We start from the raw sequence: 20333 nt of genomic DNA on the forward strand, positions 1-20333 counted from the left end.
ATTTTTGGGGAGACAAAAGTTAACTTTTGCATAAGTGTTGACATTCTTTCCCCCTTTCCTTGCCCTCTAGAGTAAATTTGGTTTTATTTGCTCATCTTCCCTACCCCTCTTCCAACCTCTATGATCATTTTATCCTTGCCAGCTTTATCCGTGGGTTCTTCTGATGCAAAATTAATATAATGAGGAAAGAGAGAAACAGATTTGAGAATCCAAGACAGGGGACTTATATAAGAAAGGTTGAAATTTGTTTCAAAGAGGGAAAAAGAAGGGGGAACCTATAAGGCCTTCAAGAGGAAGGATCTCTGGGAAGGGCTGAGAGATTGGACACTGGGGAAGTAGTGAGACATGTTGAAAACATAAAAATGGAGAAAGAGTATTTCTTTTGAAGTTTTTTTCTGTGCATTATATTCTATATTTCCATGTGTTTAAGAGACGCCACAAAAATATTTAAATTGCTTTAATTTAATTTTGGTTACTGGATTGTGTTTCTGTCTTTTGAAAGTAACTCTAGATACTAGAACATAAAGCAACACAATTTATGTTTCAAATATTTTCTTAGTACGAATGTGTTTGATTTCATTAGGGCTATTTCTAATTTCTCAGTATATACAAATGTTACAGCTACCTTGGCATGTTAATCTTTGCCCTCATTTTCAATTATTCTTTTCCTAGAAGAGTTACTGGGTCATTAGGTATGAATATTCATATTTAAGGCTTTGATCCATAATGTAAAAAAATTTTATAGACTTTCTCTCTAGACTTTTTCTGTTCCTATCGTGGTAAATAGTCTACAGTATGGGCTCAATGGCAGTTATTAGCAAGTGAGGACTCAGATCTTCATCTCCTAATTGGCTTTCTCCCTTGAACTTTGGAAGGGCATCTCCAACTGCCTAATGGACATCTTAGGTTTATAATAGTCCCCATTATATTTCAAAATAAAAATTGCAATTATAGGTATTTAACCTGCATTCTTCCTTGCATTTACGATTTGAGATGATGTCATACCATTTAAGATTTAGAAGCCTGAAAGTCATCATTCACTATTCTCCCTTTCCCTCTCACTCCTTTCTGACCAAATGCTAAGCTGATTTCCCCCTAAATATTCTAAATCCCCCCCCGTTTCCTCCTCTTTGCTATGACCACACTGTTTCAGGTCCCCATCACCTTATGTTAAGCTTCTCTACGTAGAGCCTTTTCCCTCCTTAGTACATCCTCATTGAGGCCAATGCTGAGCATTCAGCACTCCTGTTTAAAACCCTTCAGTGTCTTCCCATCTTCTTTAGTGGCTCTCCCCAGTATGTGTGCAAAGAGAGGTTACAGGAGTCCCAGAGCTATAGGAGGCCCCAGGTGGTCATCCTTGGCCGTCAACAGTCCTGACAGTGTGGGCAAGTGTGATAAGCATATATTACCCTTTCTCTGTGGGCCTTGATGTGAAAACACTTGAGCAACTCTGACAAGAAGATAACTCTTCATTATAGCCTTTAAAGCCTGTTTCTATGTGGACCCCACCTACACCCCCTTATCTCACATCACTGCCCCACTGGTGCATTTTTCTGTTAATAGGTCCCAAACGCACCACACCCTTGGTTGCTTCTTGCCTTTTTCTTACCCATTACTCCCATACTCTCCCCACTTCTTCCCTCACACCAGCCTTTGCCACACTTTGAGAATCGGTAATCTCCCAGCTCCTGTTTTGTTAAACTATGGATCAGTGTCTCTTACAAGCCTGGTCTGTGAATAACATGCATCAGAATCACATGAGGCTTGTTTAAAAAAAAACAAAACATAACAAAAAAAACAACTGATTCCTGGGTCCCACCCAGGAATAACTGAATCTTAACATTTGGACTTGGAACCCATAAAAATCCACCACTTAAATCACCTCCCATGTGTTTATTTTACACATTAAATTGTGTAAAACATTACTGTACACAAAACCTCACTGATATAGTTTACAAATCATGGTTAAGATATGCCATAAAACAGCAAAAACAAGAGTTAAGTAAGAAAATTCAGTGAAATGTTTGCATAAAAACCACCCTTCATTTAAAAAATAAATGCTTATATTGATGGTAGGTCTACAGTTGACCCTAAGAATTAATTAGCTGTATCTCTATGATAATCTATATTCTAAGCAGTTCCAATATTAAAGTGAAAAAAATGATAACCTACTAGAGTAAATAAAAATGCCTTAGAGAAATGTGCCGGGTAGAAAACATGGTCAGTATGATATTTGGGTTTTTTAAAAGCCAGTTTATTCCCCAAGTTCATGGTTCTTTGAAATTCTATCATCATTCTCACAACAAATTTCCCTTTGAGGATATACAGTATGTTGATATTTGGAATTATCCTTGTAGCACATTCACTGGTGATGAATGACATGGAGAACAAAGGCAAAAGAAATGTAGAAAAAAATTAAATTTCCTTACAACTTAACAGCCCATTGATAAGTACTTCAGACAGGCAGAGTGACCTTCCTCCAGGAACTCAACTGCTGCAATGTTAATACTTGGCTAAGGGCAAAAGGCAACCTTAGCTTGACATCAGCCCCACCTCCAGGATCCTGTAAGTCTACTTTAACATATAAAAATCCTTTTGGAAACTTCCTTTATCTCTACCCCACCCCCACCCCCACACATGAGATACATGTTAGCAATCATCCTCCAAGCATAAGACCCACTGATCTACATCTGAAGGGTCTCATGCCTCAGGTTTTACTAGACTGTAGTAATTGACTTTTTCCTAACAATAGCTAGCCCCTTGAGGTCCTGGAAACCTTGCTTCCAAATTCCTTAGAGACTTACACTATCCCTAACCCCCTCCCAATTTGAAAGTATATAATCAGCCATTCCTCACAATCCCAGTGCCCACAGGTCTTGTCCTCGTGCTTTAATAAAACCACCAAAGATGGCTCAAGAATTCTTTCTTGATTATTCGCTCCCAGATCCCAACATTTCACATCAATGAATACACAATAAATATTTTTTATTTAATATCTTTCTCATAACTTAAGCAGTAGCTCATTACTCACAGGTGGAAACTATTTACAGGCTTAATTGATGATCTTCCCCTTGCATCTCCCTCCCTTGATTATGTTTTCTGATTTATGATTGCCAGTTATATTTATATTAATGTTTTCCTTCATAAAGCCAAAAGTCTGGAGGCAGAACTCTTCTTAGTATATCTTTATAAGGGCTATATAATTCTGAGGGACCAGAAGTTTTAAATTGTGCAATGTTTAAGAGGTCTCGTGAATACTGGAATCAATATTTCCAAAATCTGAATGTGTGATATGCCTATTTTGAAAAGTACATTAAACAAAAAATTTTTTTAGATAAGAGTAGGGCTTATTGGGTTGCTTCTGCTTTTGACACTGAGTCCCTCGATATGGACACATCTGCATCTCTTCTTGCTCTTCTAAGTCTAGAGAGAGCAGCAAGTTTATGCAAACTTTGCCTTTGTTCTAGGGCTTGTTCAGAACCTCAAGCAGTTCAACAGCTAGTCAGCCAGCTGCTGCAGCTGAGCAGAAAGTTAAATGCACATACATACCCTGTTTTCAGTGCTCCATCCACAGAGGGTTGCATAAAGGAAGCCAGGAGGCAAAATAAATTAGATATAATGAGGTTAGTTAGGAGAAGATTTCTGTTTATTTCTATAATTATTTAAGTTTATAAAAAGAGAAAATAATTCTTTAATTATTTGATGATTAGCTTAGGAGAAAATGTAGAGATACAGTCAGTAATATAACAGGCATATTGAAGAGACTTCTTAAGGCTTTTAGTCCAGAAAGTATTAATTAAACATGGAGGCGACTACACTGAGGTGATCCTAATGCCTTAGCAAGTCTTCATAAACAAGCCAAGACCTATACCTGGAAAGCCTCAAGGTTAAGAAATCAAAACCTAAGGACAACCAATCACAAACAGCCAACTAGACTTTCCTAAATAAAAGCAACAGCTTAAGCATTGGCCAAATAATTGCCTTACTTTGCTTCCGCCTTCTCCAACAGTCCTTCCCCTAGTCTTATCAGGGAAATGCTCCTAACCATTTCCCATTTGGCACGGCCTGATTCGAATAGATTTTTTGTTCAAATAAACTTACTGTGTGTAATTTGCCTCAGTTTATCGCTTAACTATAGCTTCTTATAATAGTGCATTTGATGCAGTTTTTAGGCAATGATACCTAAAATGTAAAGCTTTGCTTTTTCTTTTTCTTTTTCTTTTTTTTAACTCAACCTCTGATAGAGGTGTGTGATACTGTGATGTAAGTCTTCATCCATAGTTCCTGGTACACAGCAACTAAAACTCTTCTAATTTCCTAAGAGCCATCAGAGCATCATTTTTATAATATTTGGTCTTTTGCCTTTAGTTCCTGAAATAGTTCCAGAGTGATAAAGGTGAAAGGAGTGTCTTGTTAATCATAGTGAGCCCTCTAAGCACAGCAGTATTTGTTAATTAGGTGATTTTTGGAAAGCCCCTAGATAGCCACAGAGTGGGGGCTGGTTGCCTGGAGAACCAACCCTGTAATTAGATGTTTAGAACTTTTAGCCCCATCACCTGATCTCTGGGGAGGGGAAAAGAGCTGGAGGTTGAGTTAGTCACCAATGGTCAATGATTTAATCAATCATGACTATGTAATGAAGCCTTGATTTAAAAAAAACCCTAACTGAAGGGGTTTGGAGAGCTTCCGGGTTGGTGAACATGTGGAGGTGTCTGGAAAGGGCACAAAAGCTCTGCACCCTTTTCCATTTTCCATGCTTTGCCCTATGCATCTCTTCCATTTAACTGTTCCAGAGCTGTATCCTTTTACAATACGTCCATAATCTGGTAAGTAAACTGTTTTTTTCTGAGTTCTGTGAACTACTGTAGCAACTTATCAAGCCTGAGAAAGTGGTTGTGGGAACTTCTGGTTTATAGTCAGTCTGTCAGAAGCATGAGTGACAACCTGGACTTGCAATTGGTAAATGAAGTGGGAAAGGTGGGGGTGGGTGGTCTGGTGGACAGAGCCCTTAACCTATGAGGTTTGCACTGATCCCAGGTAAATAGTGTCAGAATTGAACTGAATTATAGGACACCAAGTTGGTATCCACAGAGAATTGGGAAAACCCACACATTTGGTGGCCAGAAGTGTTGGAGTGTTGGATATGAGTAAGGTAGTGAGTAGAGGGAGAAACAGATTTTCCTTTCAAGGTTCAAATGATAAATGAAATGAAGATGAAGGGACGCCTGGTGGCTCAGTCAATTAAGCATCTGCCTTCGGCTCGGGTCATAATCCCAGAGTCCTGGGATTGAGCCCGCTGTTGGTGTCGTGGGGCTCCCTGCTCAGTGGGGAGCCTGCTTCTTCCTCTCCCTCTGCTCCTCCCCACCCCCGCTTGAGCTCTCTCTCAAATAAATAAATAAAATCTTAAAAAAAAAGAAATGAAGATGAAGAGAAATAGGAATTTATAACACACAAACTAGATAAGCTGTTCCCTAAATTTGAGTTGAAATTAAAATCAAAGTATAATTTTATTAGGGCCAATGATTTCAAGGCAAGTTTGGTTATATTTCCTTTCAGAAAACATTTCTTCAGGGGCGCCTGGGTGGCTCAGTCGTTAAGCATCTGCCTTCAGCTCAGGTCATGGATCCCCAGGGTCCTGGATCGAGCACCACATCTGGCTCCCTGCTTTGCGGGAAGCCTGCTTCTCCCTCTCCCACTCCCCCTGCTTGTGTTCCCTCTCTCGCTGTCTCTCTCTCTAATAAATAAAAAATCTTTAAAAAAAAAAAAAGAAAACATTTCTTCATATCACAAGACTAGTTTGACCTTTTTGGACTAAATTTTCTATCTCTACATCTGGAAAGAATGCCCAGATCAGTGCACAGACATCTGGCAATATCTCAGAGTGTGATTATTCTCTTAGACAATGTGTGAACAGCCTTTACACATCTGTTCACTCCACTATAGTATGGATATGCCCAGAGAATTATGGTCTTTTTCATAGTCAATACCTTATTCATATTAACTGCTTAATAAATATCAGTTGAAATGTTTGTCAGTGTCATTTAAATTTTTATTATTCATTCATTTTGAATATTCATGGTTACTTAAATAAATTTGTTTAGAAATATCTTCTGGAAGTTGGAAACAACAGAAAAAATGGAGCAGACTATATTATTTGTTTTAAATATTTTCTGCCCTAATACATCCCTTGTGCAGTGACATCAGGCTGAGCTACCTGACCTGCTTTGGACTATGAAATGTGAGCCAAAGTGATGTAAGTCACATATGAGCTAAAGATTTAAGAGCCTTTACATGGTTCTACCATTCCTCTTTTCCCTCTGCCATAAAAACACCATTTTCTGGAAAGGGACCGTCCCTTCCACTTATGTCCCCAAATGAAAAAGACACAAAGTAGAGTTGTAGTCAAACTGTACTGTGGAAACACAATATAAACCTTAGTTCTTTTAAACCATTCAAATATTGAGTTTGTTTGTTGCTGCAACATAACCTAGTGAAAGGTAGTTCATACAGGGTGAGATTTCTAAAAATACCCTTTACTTACGATTCAATCATTTAAAATAATCATGGAATCATAAAATGTAGATCTCAAAGGAAACTTGGTAATTATATAATCTAACCCCCTCATTTTACAAGTGAGGAAAATTAGAGACCTGTGAGCTTAAATGATGCATTTAAGGACAGGCAACGAAATAATGATGGACCAGGGCCTGAATCTGAATGTCCTGACTATGTATTTAAAAACTGATGCTACATATTTAAAAATATAAGTAATTGTTCTTCAACTACATTTAGAAGGAAAGATAACTAAAATTATAGAAAGATAAGAAATCACAATAATTCATCTACCTCTTGCTGCTAACTTGCAGTTGATTTTTCCAATAGTTGAAAACTCAGTTTTCTAAGAGTTGTTTTCATTCTCTCTCCTTGTGCTCAGAACTACAAATCTGACACTGACTGGACAGACCATTACTTGTTGAATAGACTTGGTCTCTGCGTGAAGCAGACTGAAATGTCCTGAGATTGAACCATAAACGCAACCTCATTAGCCGCCTGCTCTCACTAATTTGCCTAAAGTAGGCTTATTTTAAAGGGTCAAAGAATTTTGAATTTAGAGAAAAGAACTATTCATTAGGAATTATCAGGACAATTATGTAAAGAACCAAAAAGACTACAGTGAGAGTAATCTAGGTTACAGATGAGCAATTCCTGCCTCTGCAGAAATTAGTCACAAGAGTTGGATAGCAGTTGAAACTGTAAACATTTTTAATTTGGAAAAGTTTTAAAGGTGAAATAGATACTTAGTGATCTAGGAATAATAATTTTTAAAAAAGCCTCCTGATTTGTTGTGTTTGCCAAAATTTCTGTGATGCAATTCTTTCACCATTGCAAACTAGAGTGGTTTAGTAACAGACATGCAAAATTCCTGAATGTTTACCCTTTGGCTTTTGTGAGCTAGTATGAGGCTTAGAACCTGACAGACCTGAGTTTAAATGTTAATTTTATCACCTAAAATATACTTAATATTTAAACTGTGTTTTAAATATTTTACATAAGCTATCTTGGCCTTAGGTGTCTTAATTGGCTTCATAATAGCTACTGTGTAGGATGACTGTAAGAATAGATACATATAACTGACACCTCTCCTATGACTTTGCTTTATTTTGCTTAATCTCCTCCAGCTATGTTAACACCTTGCAATATCTCAAACACTATGGGCACATTCCTGCCTCAGGACCTTTGTACTTGCTATTTTCTTTGCCAAAATATTATTCACCCAGATATCCTCACATCTCACCTCTCTCTCATCCTTTGCTTTTCTCCAAAGCACTGTTGCCAGCTCACAATTACATATTGTGTTTATTTACTTGGTTTTTGTCTCTCTCACCCCATTAAAATATAAACTTTACAATAGCAAGGATTATGGTCTCTTTTTTTGACTACTGCATCCTCAGAGCCTAGAACAGTATCAGCCATATGGACTTAGTAGATATTTGTGGAATAAATGAAGTGATAGGATAATTAATCAATGTTTTTTATTCAATCTTGAGACTAGGGACAACTAATCTTACCTTGATTTCCCTCTAGAACCAAGAAACTTCAGTTGCAGCCAAAACCATTCAGCTCTAAATAGTCCTTCCTGTTCCTGCCACAGTGTCTTCTCTCATTCTGTGTCCTTTAGTGTTGTTATTGGCTTGAATTTTCCATTTAATAGAACTTTGCTGAGAACAAAGGAAAAGCTAGCGAATATGACAACCTACCTAACATATTGCTGTAAAACTTTGGAAAAATCACTGCTTTTTATTAAATTGGGAAAGAAACTCTAGAAGATTGATTAAAAAATATTAACAACATCAACGAATAGGATCTAGTGCTAGATGACTGAATTACTTTCCTTCTCTAATTTCACTGTTATGGCAAAAACATAAGAGGAAAATAAAGAAAGTCATATTAATAAACACAACAAATAACGCATAGTAATTTATAATCAGTGTTTTAGATTGATAATGAAGACACAGTAATCTTTTGGTGCCCCAGGTAACAAACACAATTTCTGAAAGAAAAGCAGCTTAAAGTAGTGAACATTTATTTAGGTAAAGAGCTAAGCTATTTGTCCCAAGAAAATATGGAAACACATTTATACCCAATTCTAGTGGCAACTCTCAATATTAATCAGACGCTAACTTAATTTCATAGGGCAAATATATAAAGGAGAAAATTTCTGAGCACTCAATTCAAGCCAGAAGGTTGAACATGTAAAAGGTGGGGATAGTGTAAAGAAAGATGAAAAATAGGAGCAAAATATGAGCACGCTGTGTTGACCACTTACCATGTTTTAAAAATCTTTTTATAATTCAATTTGCATATGAACTTAATTTTACCCAATAAAAGAGGTATTAATCTAGCAGTTTCATCATATGTCAGAGTTATATTCAGGGTAGATATTATAGGCTGAATTGTATCTCCCAAGAAGATACATTTTTTAAAAAGATTTTATTTATTTTAGAGAAAGAGTGTGTGTGTGTATGTGTGTGTGTGTGTGTGTGTGTGTGTGCGCATAAGCAGGGGGGGAGGGGTAGAGGGAGAGGGAGAAGCAGACTCTGCTGAGCAGGGAGCCCAGTGGGGGACTCAGTCCCAGGACCCTGGGATCATGACCTGAGCTGAAGGCAGATGCTTAACCAACTGAGCCACCCAGGTGCCCCCTTGCAAGAAGATACGTTGAAAACCTAACTCCTAGAACTTGTGGTTATGACTTTATTTGTAAACAAGGTCTTTGTAGATGCAATCAAGTTAAGGTGATGTTAGTAGGATGGGTCCTAATCTGATAGGACTGATATCTTTTTTTTATGACTGATGTCTTTGTAAAAAGAAGAAAAGACAGACAGTAGGAGAACACCAGGTAATTAAAGATTGAAGTGATGCATCTGCAAGCCAAGGAATGCCAAGGACTGAAGACCACCACGAAACGCTAGGAAGAGGCAAGTATATTATACAAGAGTCTTAGAGGGAGCATGGCTCTGCTGACACCTTGATTTCAGACTTCTAGCCTCCAGAACTATGGGAGAATAAAGGTCTGTTGTTTAAGCCACCCAGTTTATGGTACTTTGTCACAGTTGCCTAAGGAAACTGATACCACAGCCAAAAACTAGAAGAAACCAAGATAACTTTCAATAGGTAAATGAATAAAACTGGTACCTCTATACAACAGAATATTATTCAGTGATTAAAAGAAATGAGTCAAGTCACAAAAAGACATGGAGGACCTAAAAACGAATATTGCAACTTGAAAGAAGCTAGTCTGATTTTACGATTCCAATCATATGACATCCTGTAAAAGACAAAATTCTACAGGCAATAAAATGATCAGGGGTTGCCTGGGGGTTGGGGAAGGAAAGGAGGGTCAAAAAAAGTAAAGCACAGGTAACTTTTAATGTAGTAAATCTATTCTGTATAATACTGCAATATATCATATTGTCAAAACCTACAGAACTTTAGGGCACAATGGGAGAACCTTATTGTATGCAAATTTTAAAAATCATTTCGAAAGTCAGGGGATTCCAGGAAGGAATGTTGACTGTGACACAACAATCTAACTGTATTATAAATGCATGAGACAATCACACAGAAGGGGGTGAGGGAAAAGGTACTGACTTAAGTAGCATTAGAAACAGGCAGAGTGTTAAGATTAAAGACAAAAGGAAATGCACATATGTGCTATACCCACACTCATAAAGTTATTTCTTCAGAATTATGGGTGAAGAATTTGATGCTGTTATATATTTTATGTACTTTTAAAACTTTATTTACTGAATTTAAATAAATAAATGGATGGCAGAGGGTAGAAACCAAATTTCTCACTGTTAGAGTGGGCATTTACAGGTAAGCAGGGGAGGAAGCTAGAACAATCCAACCCATGTGATAATAAAGTTAGAGGTATTAGTATTAACTCATATCTAGCTTAATATGTACTGATGTACATATATATATATACACATATTAACATACACACATCTATTTCTATGCTCTGTCAACTAAGGTGGCCTAAAACAAATGACACCCCAGTGGCAACAAGCATACCTTACATTTAGATCTTGGTTTAGTTTGCCATTCTTTAGTACAGGGGAACCAGGACCTGTTGGAATGAGGGCTTAGGCTAGGGCTAGGGCAGGAAATATACAAGATAAGTCTGGAACATCTTGTAGAGCCAGAAGTAAGGTAGTTTTCAAAGGAAAAAAAAAAAGCACCTCACATTGACAGGGGGTAAGTTAAAAGAGGACAGGAGCCAACTGAAAGAACTGAGTGGCCAAAGCTGGAACAATTTGAGTAACAAAATAAAGTAGTATTAGACTACAGCCCAGAGTATAAAATAAATAACCATGAGTCCATGCTGATATCAATAAATACTTGAATAAATTAATAAATGGACAAGAAGAATCAAATCTCTCATGCAGAAGAATCCCAAATAATTTATGTAGATATTCCGCCCTCCAAGAGTGGGGGGACATAAATCCCCACTTACTAGGTGTGGGATGGGCATAGTGACTTCCTTTCTAAGAGTAGCTTACAGACAAATGCCACCTCCCAGGTGACTTGAGGTCAACATCAATAGTCAGATCATGTTGATCGTATGTATCCTTGATAGGATGTAATGGGAATGATACTTCATCTCTGTGGTCTTCCTCTCAATGACCAATAACTCCAGTCTTACCATGAGAAGAACATCAAATAAATTCCAATACTGCAGGATCCTATAAAATACCTAATCAGTACTCCCAATTGTCAAGGTCATCAAAAACAAGAAATCCTGAAGAAGTGTCACTGCCAGGAGGAACCTGAGGATACAGGACAACTAAACGTAACATGGTATCCTGGATGGGACACTGGAATAGAAAAAAGATATTTGGTAAAATCTAAAGAAATCTGAATGAACCGTGGACTTTAGTTAATAATGTATCAATATTGGTTCATTAATTGCTACAAATCAACCGTACAGATGTAAGATGTTAAGAATAGGGGAAACTGGGTGTGGGATAGAGAGGACTTCTCAGTATTTCTGTGAACTTAAAATTATTCTAAAATAATTAAGTCTATTATAAAAAAGTTAATGTAAGAATTTTAAAAATCATGCAAAAATTTCATGAAAAGGGAAGATATTCAATTCTTATAGCAAATACTATAAAAATTTCCTCATTTATTTATTTAGTAATTGTTCCATGAGTGACTACCCTGAGTTACACAGTTGCCTCCCACTGGTTTAAGGATACATAAGTTAGCAAAACACCCATGTTCCTTAGAGTCAATGTAGTATAATCTTATAGGTAAAAAATAAATGAATCAACACAAAAATAATAATTCCAAATTTTGATATCACAGAAGATAAATACAGAGTGCAATGTAAGTATAGATCACAAAGCTGAACCTAGAACGAACAGAGATGGTGTGAATGGGAAAGAGGTTTAATTTTCATTTTCTAAATGGAGAAAATTGGACATCTCAGATTTCCTGATAAATCAGCAGTAACATTTTTTTAAAGATACTATTTATTTGAGAAAGAGCACAAGCAGGGGGAGCGGCAGGCAGAGGGAGAAGCAAGCTCCCCACAGAGCAGGGAGCCTGATGCGGGGCTCCATCCCAGGATGTTCGGATCATGACTTGAGCTGAAGGCAGATGCTTAACTGACTAAGCCACCCAGGCGCCGCCTTTTTTTTTTTTTTTAAAAGATTTTATTTATTTATTTGAAATCAGCGGTAACATTTAAAAGGTAACTAAAAAATGATTTTTCTTGTCCACTTGAATTTCAAAATATGATATTTTAATACCATTAATGATAATTTTTAAAATCACCAAAAATGAAAAAAGAATGCAGAGCACCTGGGTGGCTCAGTTGGTTAAGCCTCTGACTCTTGATTTCGGCTCAGGCCATGATCTCAGGGTTGTGAGATTGAGCCCTGTGTGGGGCTCCACCCTGGGCGTGGAGCCTGCGTAAGAGTCTCCCTCTCCCTCAGCCCCTCCATCCTTTCTTAAAAAAAATAAATAAAAAAATGAAATTCTTCAGAAAAATCTGATTCATCTTAGATTAGTATCAAATAATAGAAGCTAAAATTAATTCTGGGGCACCTGAGTGGCTCAGATGGTTAGGCGCCATCCTTCGGCTCAGGTCATGATCCCGGGTCCTGGAATCGAGCCCCGCATTGGGCTCCCTGCTGAGCAGGGAGCCTGCTTCTCTGTCTCCCTCTCCCTCTGTCTGCCGCCCCCCTGCTTGTGCTCTCTCTCTCTCTCTCTCTGTCAGATAAAAAATTTTTTAAAATCTTAAAAAGAAAGCTAAAATTAATTCTGCAAAAAAATAAAAATAAAAATAAAAATAATTAAATTAAATTAATTCTGCTATATTATTTAGGGAATAGTGAGTAACCTTCATGAAGTAGAAACTATTTTATTATAAGCTGATGAGATAATTATTTTTTGAAGAAGCAAGTATATCTTTTTCTCTAATAATTATGTAGGCAATTTAGAACCTGCTGTTGCAAGGACATTAACTAACACAGTGAATACCAAACTTTTAAATGTCTCCATACTTGTAGAATTTTAAAGGAGAATGGGTGATTACTCCCGAATGAATAACATCAACCTTCTGTGACTCATTGAGCAAACTCATCTTTCTTGATAATGGCATTAAGATTGGATAAATCAGACCATCTCTTTATAGATTCTATTCTTTATACTTGAACAGATTGAAAAGAAAATATTCTTTAAAATAACTCTATTTGAATTCAGTTACTTAATAATTGCTGAAGGGTTCTAGAAGACTAGATAGTACCCCAAAGTCACTGAAGTTATTTAAATAACTTTAATAATAGTTCCATGAAACCATGTTTTATTTACATACTAAGACCATGCTTTGAAGATGAATTAAAACAATGACTTTTAAATTAGTCTAAATGTGGCATTTACATAGAAAATATTCAATTTACTTCCAAATATATAAAAGACTAGTGAAATATAGCCATAAATGACTTTTCATGGTTGCTTTATTGTGATAGTCTCTTTAAACCCCTTCTCAACAGATTCATATGTTAAGGTTGCATAGAGAGTTATTACAAGGTGCTATTATTATTTAAAGCAGCCCCCAGTAATGGACTATAGGAAAGTCTTACTCCAATAAAATTCTCTCTTCATACATCAAAAGCAAAAAATAATAGATCTTCCTGAATTATTAAAATTCAGTTGACTCCATATATGAGAACCAGTTTTGCAAATTGTGGAACATAGAAGAAAACAACTAGGAGAGTAGTAGCAAATTCACTGCCACTCCAGGTAAAGGGGAGTATCTACAAGCTCAGGAAGCAGAAGTGAACATCACTTCCTGAACCCTGCTCTAATATTCTTCATGTCCCATGTGCTAATCCAGAAGGAAATAAAGAGTGTAGGACATGGGACAAACAATATAAATGGCACGCCACCGGTAGACTAGCAGTATGGCCTTGAGCAAGTAAATGAACTTGTACATGCCTCAGGTTCTCTAGCTATAAAACAGAATTAATGACAAATTCTACTTGATATGTAGGTCAAGTATATTAAATGGGAATAATGCCTGCAACTTGCTCTCCTAAATAATCCCTTTGAGGAGAGAGATATGTTTATATTTTACTATTTTAATGATTCCTAGCATCATGTTCTCAATAAACTTCTCAAGAAAGATTTATTGGGTCATGCAGAACTTGTGATCACCTGCATTTGACATCGAGAGCTTGATCAATTACAGGCTCCTAGGATCTACCTAGGCATACTGAATATCTGGGGCTGTACTTGAGAGACTGAATCTCCAGTGAACATTTCAGCTCTCTGAGGTGCACCAAAGGCTGAGATATACTGATATAGCAATCTGAGTCTTGGTCTCATTCTATAAAGTGCCAATGATTATAATAGTATCTATTTATAGAGTTGTTATAAGAATTAAATGGAATATAGCATATATATAATGTTAACCCTTTAAACACTTATACAGCTAGCTATTATTTTATTCATTTGACTGGAACATTTTCAAGAGTACTAAAAGATAAGGGTGGAAAAGAGGGCTAAGGCCAGGTTGTAAAAGTTTTATAGTCAGGTACAAAAAAAAAAATCTAAAGTAAGTGTTTTAACATGGAAGGCAATATCATCATGTCTTGCCAGCAAATATGTTAACACAAATAAAAGTTGGCCTGCTTTAAAATTCAAGGGAAGCTTCAGATTTTTTTAAACTCTAGAAATAGTGTGCTAGAGAATAAATCAAATAATTACAAAGTACTTAAGAGTGTAGCAATAAAATCACCCACTCAGAATTATTTGTATATAATTATAGGTTCATAATTATAAGACCCTTAGAAAAAGAGATGCTTGCTTTAGAGGTGATATATTCAGCTCCTTAAAAGCTAACTGCAGCAAATGCTAGGAATTTTAATACATATTGCATTAACATTACAAGTTCTTTGCTATAAAATGTACTGTAAACTCACTTCACTTTGCATTTCATGTGTCGTTTCTTTTGCTTCCTTTCTTCCCCCACCTGTATATCTCAACATAACACTTCCCTTCCTCACTTCCTATTGCATAGGGGCCACTTGAAGCTTCAAGGAGGATGAATAACTATTTAAATAACAGCCCTTTTGGGGCGCCTGGGTGATTCAGTTGTTAAGCGTCTGCCTTTGGCTCAGGTCATGATCCCAGGGTCCTGGGATCGAGCCCCACATCGGGCTCCCTGCTCAGCAGGAGGCCTGCTTCTCCCTCTCCCACTCCCCCTGCTTGTGTTCCCTCTCTCACTGTGTCTCTCTCTGTCAAATAAATAAAGAAAAAATCTTTAAATAACAACCCCTTTCAACAAATACATCACCAAAAAAACAAAATCCCTTGTGTGTGTGTGTATTGCAATCAGGTAAAATTTTACTGTTCATTTATTTAAAGTTGACCTGGATTTTCTGTAATTGCCTTGCGCTACCTATCTATAGAATCTACTCCTATCTTTACCCAACCTCTGATATATGCTCAGATGTAAACTGTACAAGTAACAATCGCACTGGCTACAGAAGGTGACCCAGATTATACAACACTGTGCATTAATGCCAAGTTGTTTTGTTCAGTGGCCACTGCTCTATGCTTTGCTTTATTGATATTCAAATTCAACAGACACAAATCACATAGCCCCTTTGACAAGCACACACTCTGCCTGTCTTCATTTTAAATGTATTCAGTAGCTACTGTCCTTCATAAACACACAGCTGAGGCCATTCAGTCTCCTTGATTTTCCACACTGTGGTACATCTGACAAGATACCCTAGAAACATTACTTCTGTTTTTATTTGGGGAAGTTTGTGGAATATAGTATCTTCATTTATAAAACAGAAGCAAACACAATAGAAAAGAAGCCCATTTCTCTCTGATGCTTTGAACCATTTTCCTTTGGGGAAAATTGAGATTATCCGCTTGATTATGAGAGCAAAGGTGGCAATACAAAGTTCTTTAAAAGTGAAGATAAATACATAGTATTGGGAATAAAATGCAATATAGCTTATGATGAACTTCCTTTTAAAGGATATCAATTATCAAGTGCCAAATCTATTTTGTAAAAGTGTAAACACAATAAAATACCTTCTTTTCTATGTGGCCGTTTCAACCCCCTGCTCACTGCCACTGTAAGGATTAAAAAAGAACATTTTCTATGTCTAGTTATTGGAAATCATAGAATCAGAATATTATTCACACTGGCCGGTACCACTGACTTAACACAGGACACTTGCTTATATCAAATTCTTTGTACATCTTTTTTTAAGTGTTGTATTCTGTAGAACATGCAACATTATCAGCTATTTGCTAGAAATATTTAAGTCAGGAAAGGTGCCAAAAGTTCAATAAATGGGAAAAGCTTACTTTTTATGTAGGTGAGCAGTGAGAAACTGAGGTAGAAGATGAGAAAGTAGTTCATTTTCATAAGCGCCATGGTCTTATTCAGAGGACATACTCTGATGTGTTGCTGGTGGTTCTGGTCCAAGTCTGCTCGTGACCCCTGTCTGACTCAGAAAGGAGCGGGTGCCCCAGAGTGTCCGGCTGCCATCCCTGCCTCTGCGCCTCTTAACAGCTGCTTCACTGGAAAACACAGGGATTTAGATTCAAAAAGCAGTTGTGCTTCTAAGCATCTTACACGGGAGGATGGAGTGATTTTTCAAACCTGGTACAGATTTTTTTCAGGCTGGACTGGATTCATCCCCCTCTTAGGTCTTTTCTAATAGTTTTCTTCCATTGTTATTGTTTGTGAAGATTGCTTTATACCATTCCAAAACATAGTTTGATAGATATACAGATGATAGTTGATAGATGTAAAAATCACTCTTCTTCTCATGTTTTTTTAAATAATGATATCATACTATGTGTGTTATCATGCAGCTTGCTTTTCTCACTCAACAATACTTCTCAGATATTTTGACACATAAAATCTATCTAGTTCACACTTTTTTTAATTTTCTTATTAACATATAATGTACTATTTGTTTCAGGGGTACAGGTCTGTGATCAGTCTTACACAATTCACAGCGCTCACCATAGCACATACCCTCCCCAATGTCTATCACCCAGCCACCCCATCCCTCCCACCCCCCTCCACTCCAGCAACCCTCAGTTTGTTTCCTGAGATTAAGAGTCTCTGACGGTTTGTCGCCCTCTCTGGTTTCATCTTGTTTCATTTTTTCCTCCCTTCCCCTATGATCCTCTGTCTTGTTTCTCAAATTCCTCTTATCAGTGAGATCATATGATACTTATCTTTCTCTGATTGACTTATTTTGCTCAGCATAATATCTTCTAGTTCCATCCACGTCATTGCAAATGGCAAGATTTCATTTTTTTTTTGATAGCTCACACTTTTTAATGCCACATGGCATCCCATAGTATGGATGTACCATACCATAGTTTATTTGTTTTAAAATATGTTATACCATAGCTTATTTATCCTTTTTCTGGGCATCAGTGTTGTTTCCAACTTTCTTTATGCAAATAATAATTCAGTAAGAATTATTTTACATACTTGTTTGTACAAAGGCAGAAGAGTTTTTTAAAAGAGTTTCTCTAGGGACGCCTGGGTGGCTCAGTTTGGTTAAGCATCTGCCTTCGGCTCAGATCATGATCCTGGGGTCCCATCCACGTCTCACTCTCTCAAAAGCACTCACTCTCAAATAAATAAAATCTTTTTTTTTAAGATTTTATTTATTTATTTGACAGAGAGAGAGAGACAGAGAGGGAACACAAGCAGGGGGAGTGGAAGAGGGAGAAGCAGGTTTCCTGCTGAGCGGGGAGCCTGATGCGGGGCTGGATCCCAGGACTCTGGGATCATGACCTAAGCTGAAGGCAGACGCTTAACAACTGAGCCACCCAGGTGCCCCTAAATAAATAAAATCTTTTAAAAAAGAATTTCTTTATGGCAAATGCCAGAAAAGCAGAAATTTGAGGTTTTATATTGTGTTCATTTTTTTAGTTTAATAGATACTTCACAAAATTTTAACTCTTCTCAGCTATGTGTGAAGGAACCTATTTCTCTATACTTTCCTCAACATTCAGTAAAATCAAAGGGGAAAAGGTATATCTAAATTTCAGTGGAGAGGGGAATGAATATATGAAACAAGATTGGCCATTTGTTGATAATTTTTGAAGCTGACTATTGGGCATGCAGAGGTTCATCATACTATTCTGCTTTTGTATGGATTTTTGAAATTAATAATAAAACAAGATTTTTAATTTGCGTATTTCATATTTAGAAAGATTGAGCATCTTTTTGACATTTGTATTTTCTCTTCAGTGATTTGCAACTCATATCCTGTTTACTTTTCTGTTAGCTCTTTTTCTCATTTTACTTATATAGTCATAGCATTTCTTTTTTTTTTTTTTCACTGTTCAAAATTTATTTGGTATTTTAGTTGGTATGACATTTAGTTGGCTGCATTGTCTTTTTACATTATATGGCCATGTACACTATATTCTGACATACATGGTACACAAAGTAAGATCCTTTAGGACAGTTATGCACAATACACTCAATATTGAATTTATACATTGGATCCCAGAATGTGACTGACTGGAAAAGATGGACTAGGCATGTCGGGTGTTGGGGGAAGGAACCCGAAGTGACAGAACACACAGTAAACACACATCTGGTGTGCAGAGCAACCTCAGTTCTGGCAGTGGAGCCTCTGAGACGGTGGGGCTAACTTACGTTAACCAATTTAGGGCTACAAAGACAGGTATCATCCAGTACCAGGATACAGCTGCAGGGTTTGGTGAACCATTCCTATTTGGAACTTTAGGAAACTGACTTTTTTCTTAGGCCATTTTAATATTACTTGAGTAACAGATCAGATAATAAGGACAATATACACAACCTCCAACTAAAATCCTGCTATAGTCTAGACAGTGAAGTGGTACATTAGAAAACTTTAAAACTGCAGCTCCTTTTGGATCCCCCAAAGTGTATCTGCACTCTTCTTCAAACGGGCCTCCTCCTCAGAAGTCAGAGTCACCTTCACAACATCTGAAATTCCATTCTGTCCCAAGATGCACGGGACACTAAGGAAGACATCATCTTTAATTCCATAGAGACCCTTAATCATGGTGGAAATTGGATGCACCCGCCTAAGATTCTTCATTATACTTTCGGCCAGATCTGCCACAGACAGTCCAATGGCCCAGGAGGTGTAGCCTTTCAGTTTGATCACCTCATAGGCACTGTCAACCTCCTGTTCGTGAACCTCTTTCCACTGTTCCTTATCTGCATCAGTGCCTAAGTCAGGGTGCAGATTCTTCAGAGAGACAACAGCAATGTTCACTCCACTCCATACAGGCACACTGGAGTCTCCATGCTCCCCAAGGACCCACCCGTGACAGCTTAATGCGTGAACTCCCAGTCTTTCCCCCGTTAGGTAACAGAACCGGGCTGAATCCAGATTGCAACCACTTCCAATAACACGGTTTTTGGGAAAGCCACTTATCTTCCAAGCCACATAGGTCAAGATATCCACTGGATTGGAAACAACAAGCAACTTGCAGTTTGGGCTATATTTTACGATATTAGGAATGATGAACTTAAAAATGTTCACATTACGCTGGACCAAATTAAGACGGCTTTCTCCCTCTTGTTGACGTGCCCCAGCTGTGATAATAACCAGCTTGGAGTTTGCAGTCACATTATAATCTTTGCCAGAGACAATTTTTGGTGTTCTAAGGAAAAGGCTGCCGTGCTGGAGATCCATCATCTCTCCCTTGAGTTTGTCTTCCATGACATCAACAAGAGCAAGTTCATCTGCCAAGTCCTTCATTAAGATACTGATGGCACAAGCCATGCCAACAGCACCAACCCCAACAACTGTGATCTTATTCTGGGGGGTATGTTCTTCCTTAAGAAGATTCTGAATCAGCTGATCTTTGAGAGTTGCCATTTTGGACGTAGAACCAAAAGGAATCGGGAGTGCACGTCGGGCGGGCGGGCGTCAGCGGCACGCGAGGTTGAATCCCATAGCATTTCTTTGTAATGTTAGATCTTGATTCTTAGATATAAGTATGGAAAATATTTGCTCCCAATAGATTCATTGTCCTTTAAATTTCCTGTAGTTTTTCTTTATAAAGTTTTAAGTTTTTATTTAAAAATTTACTGTCTTACACACATTTACTTATTTTATGACCTTTGCTTTTTGTCTCATTGAAGAAAGACTCTACAGAAGAGTCATTATATAACTTAATTTGGGGATAATTTCATGTATTTTTGATGTTGAATCTTCCCATATCTGAATAGTATACATATTGAGTCACTTATATGTCAGACA

General features: G+C 37.3%; 2 protein-coding genes across 2 annotated transcripts in view; both read right to left on the reverse strand.

The window, feature by feature from the left end:
* The window catches only part of CRB1 (crumbs cell polarity complex component 1), a 211642-nt gene extending 195142 nt beyond the window's left edge, over positions 1 to 16500 (reverse strand). The window contains exon 1 of the mRNA XM_027612985.2: positions 16402 to 16500. Coding sequence (XP_027468786.1) covers positions 16402 to 16471 — 70 coding nt within the window. The 5' untranslated portion in view covers positions 16472 to 16500. The remainder of the gene's footprint in view (positions 1 to 16401) is intronic.
* Positions 16501 to 18411: 1911 nt separating this feature from the next.
* On the reverse strand, positions 18412 to 19993 carry LOC118356035 (L-lactate dehydrogenase A chain-like). Its single transcript, XM_035722329.1, has one exon. The coding sequence runs from the start codon at positions 19947 to 19949 to the stop codon at positions 18951 to 18953; it is 999 nt and encodes a 332-aa protein (XP_035578222.1). The 5' UTR covers positions 19950 to 19993; the 3' UTR covers positions 18412 to 18950.
* Between the last annotated feature and the right edge of the window lie 340 nt (positions 19994 to 20333).

Source organism: Zalophus californianus, chromosome 10 (genome assembly GCF_009762305.2).
Source record: "Zalophus californianus isolate mZalCal1 chromosome 10, mZalCal1.pri.v2, whole genome shotgun sequence".
NCBI lineage: Eukaryota > Metazoa > Chordata > Mammalia > Carnivora > Otariidae > Zalophus > Zalophus californianus.

Bases quoted from the DNA above. Each gene is read 5' to 3' on its own strand.
- LOC118356035 (XM_035722329.1), bottom strand. From the start codon at position 19,949: ATGGCAACTCTCAAAGATCAGCTGATTCAGAATCTTCTTAAGGAAGAA.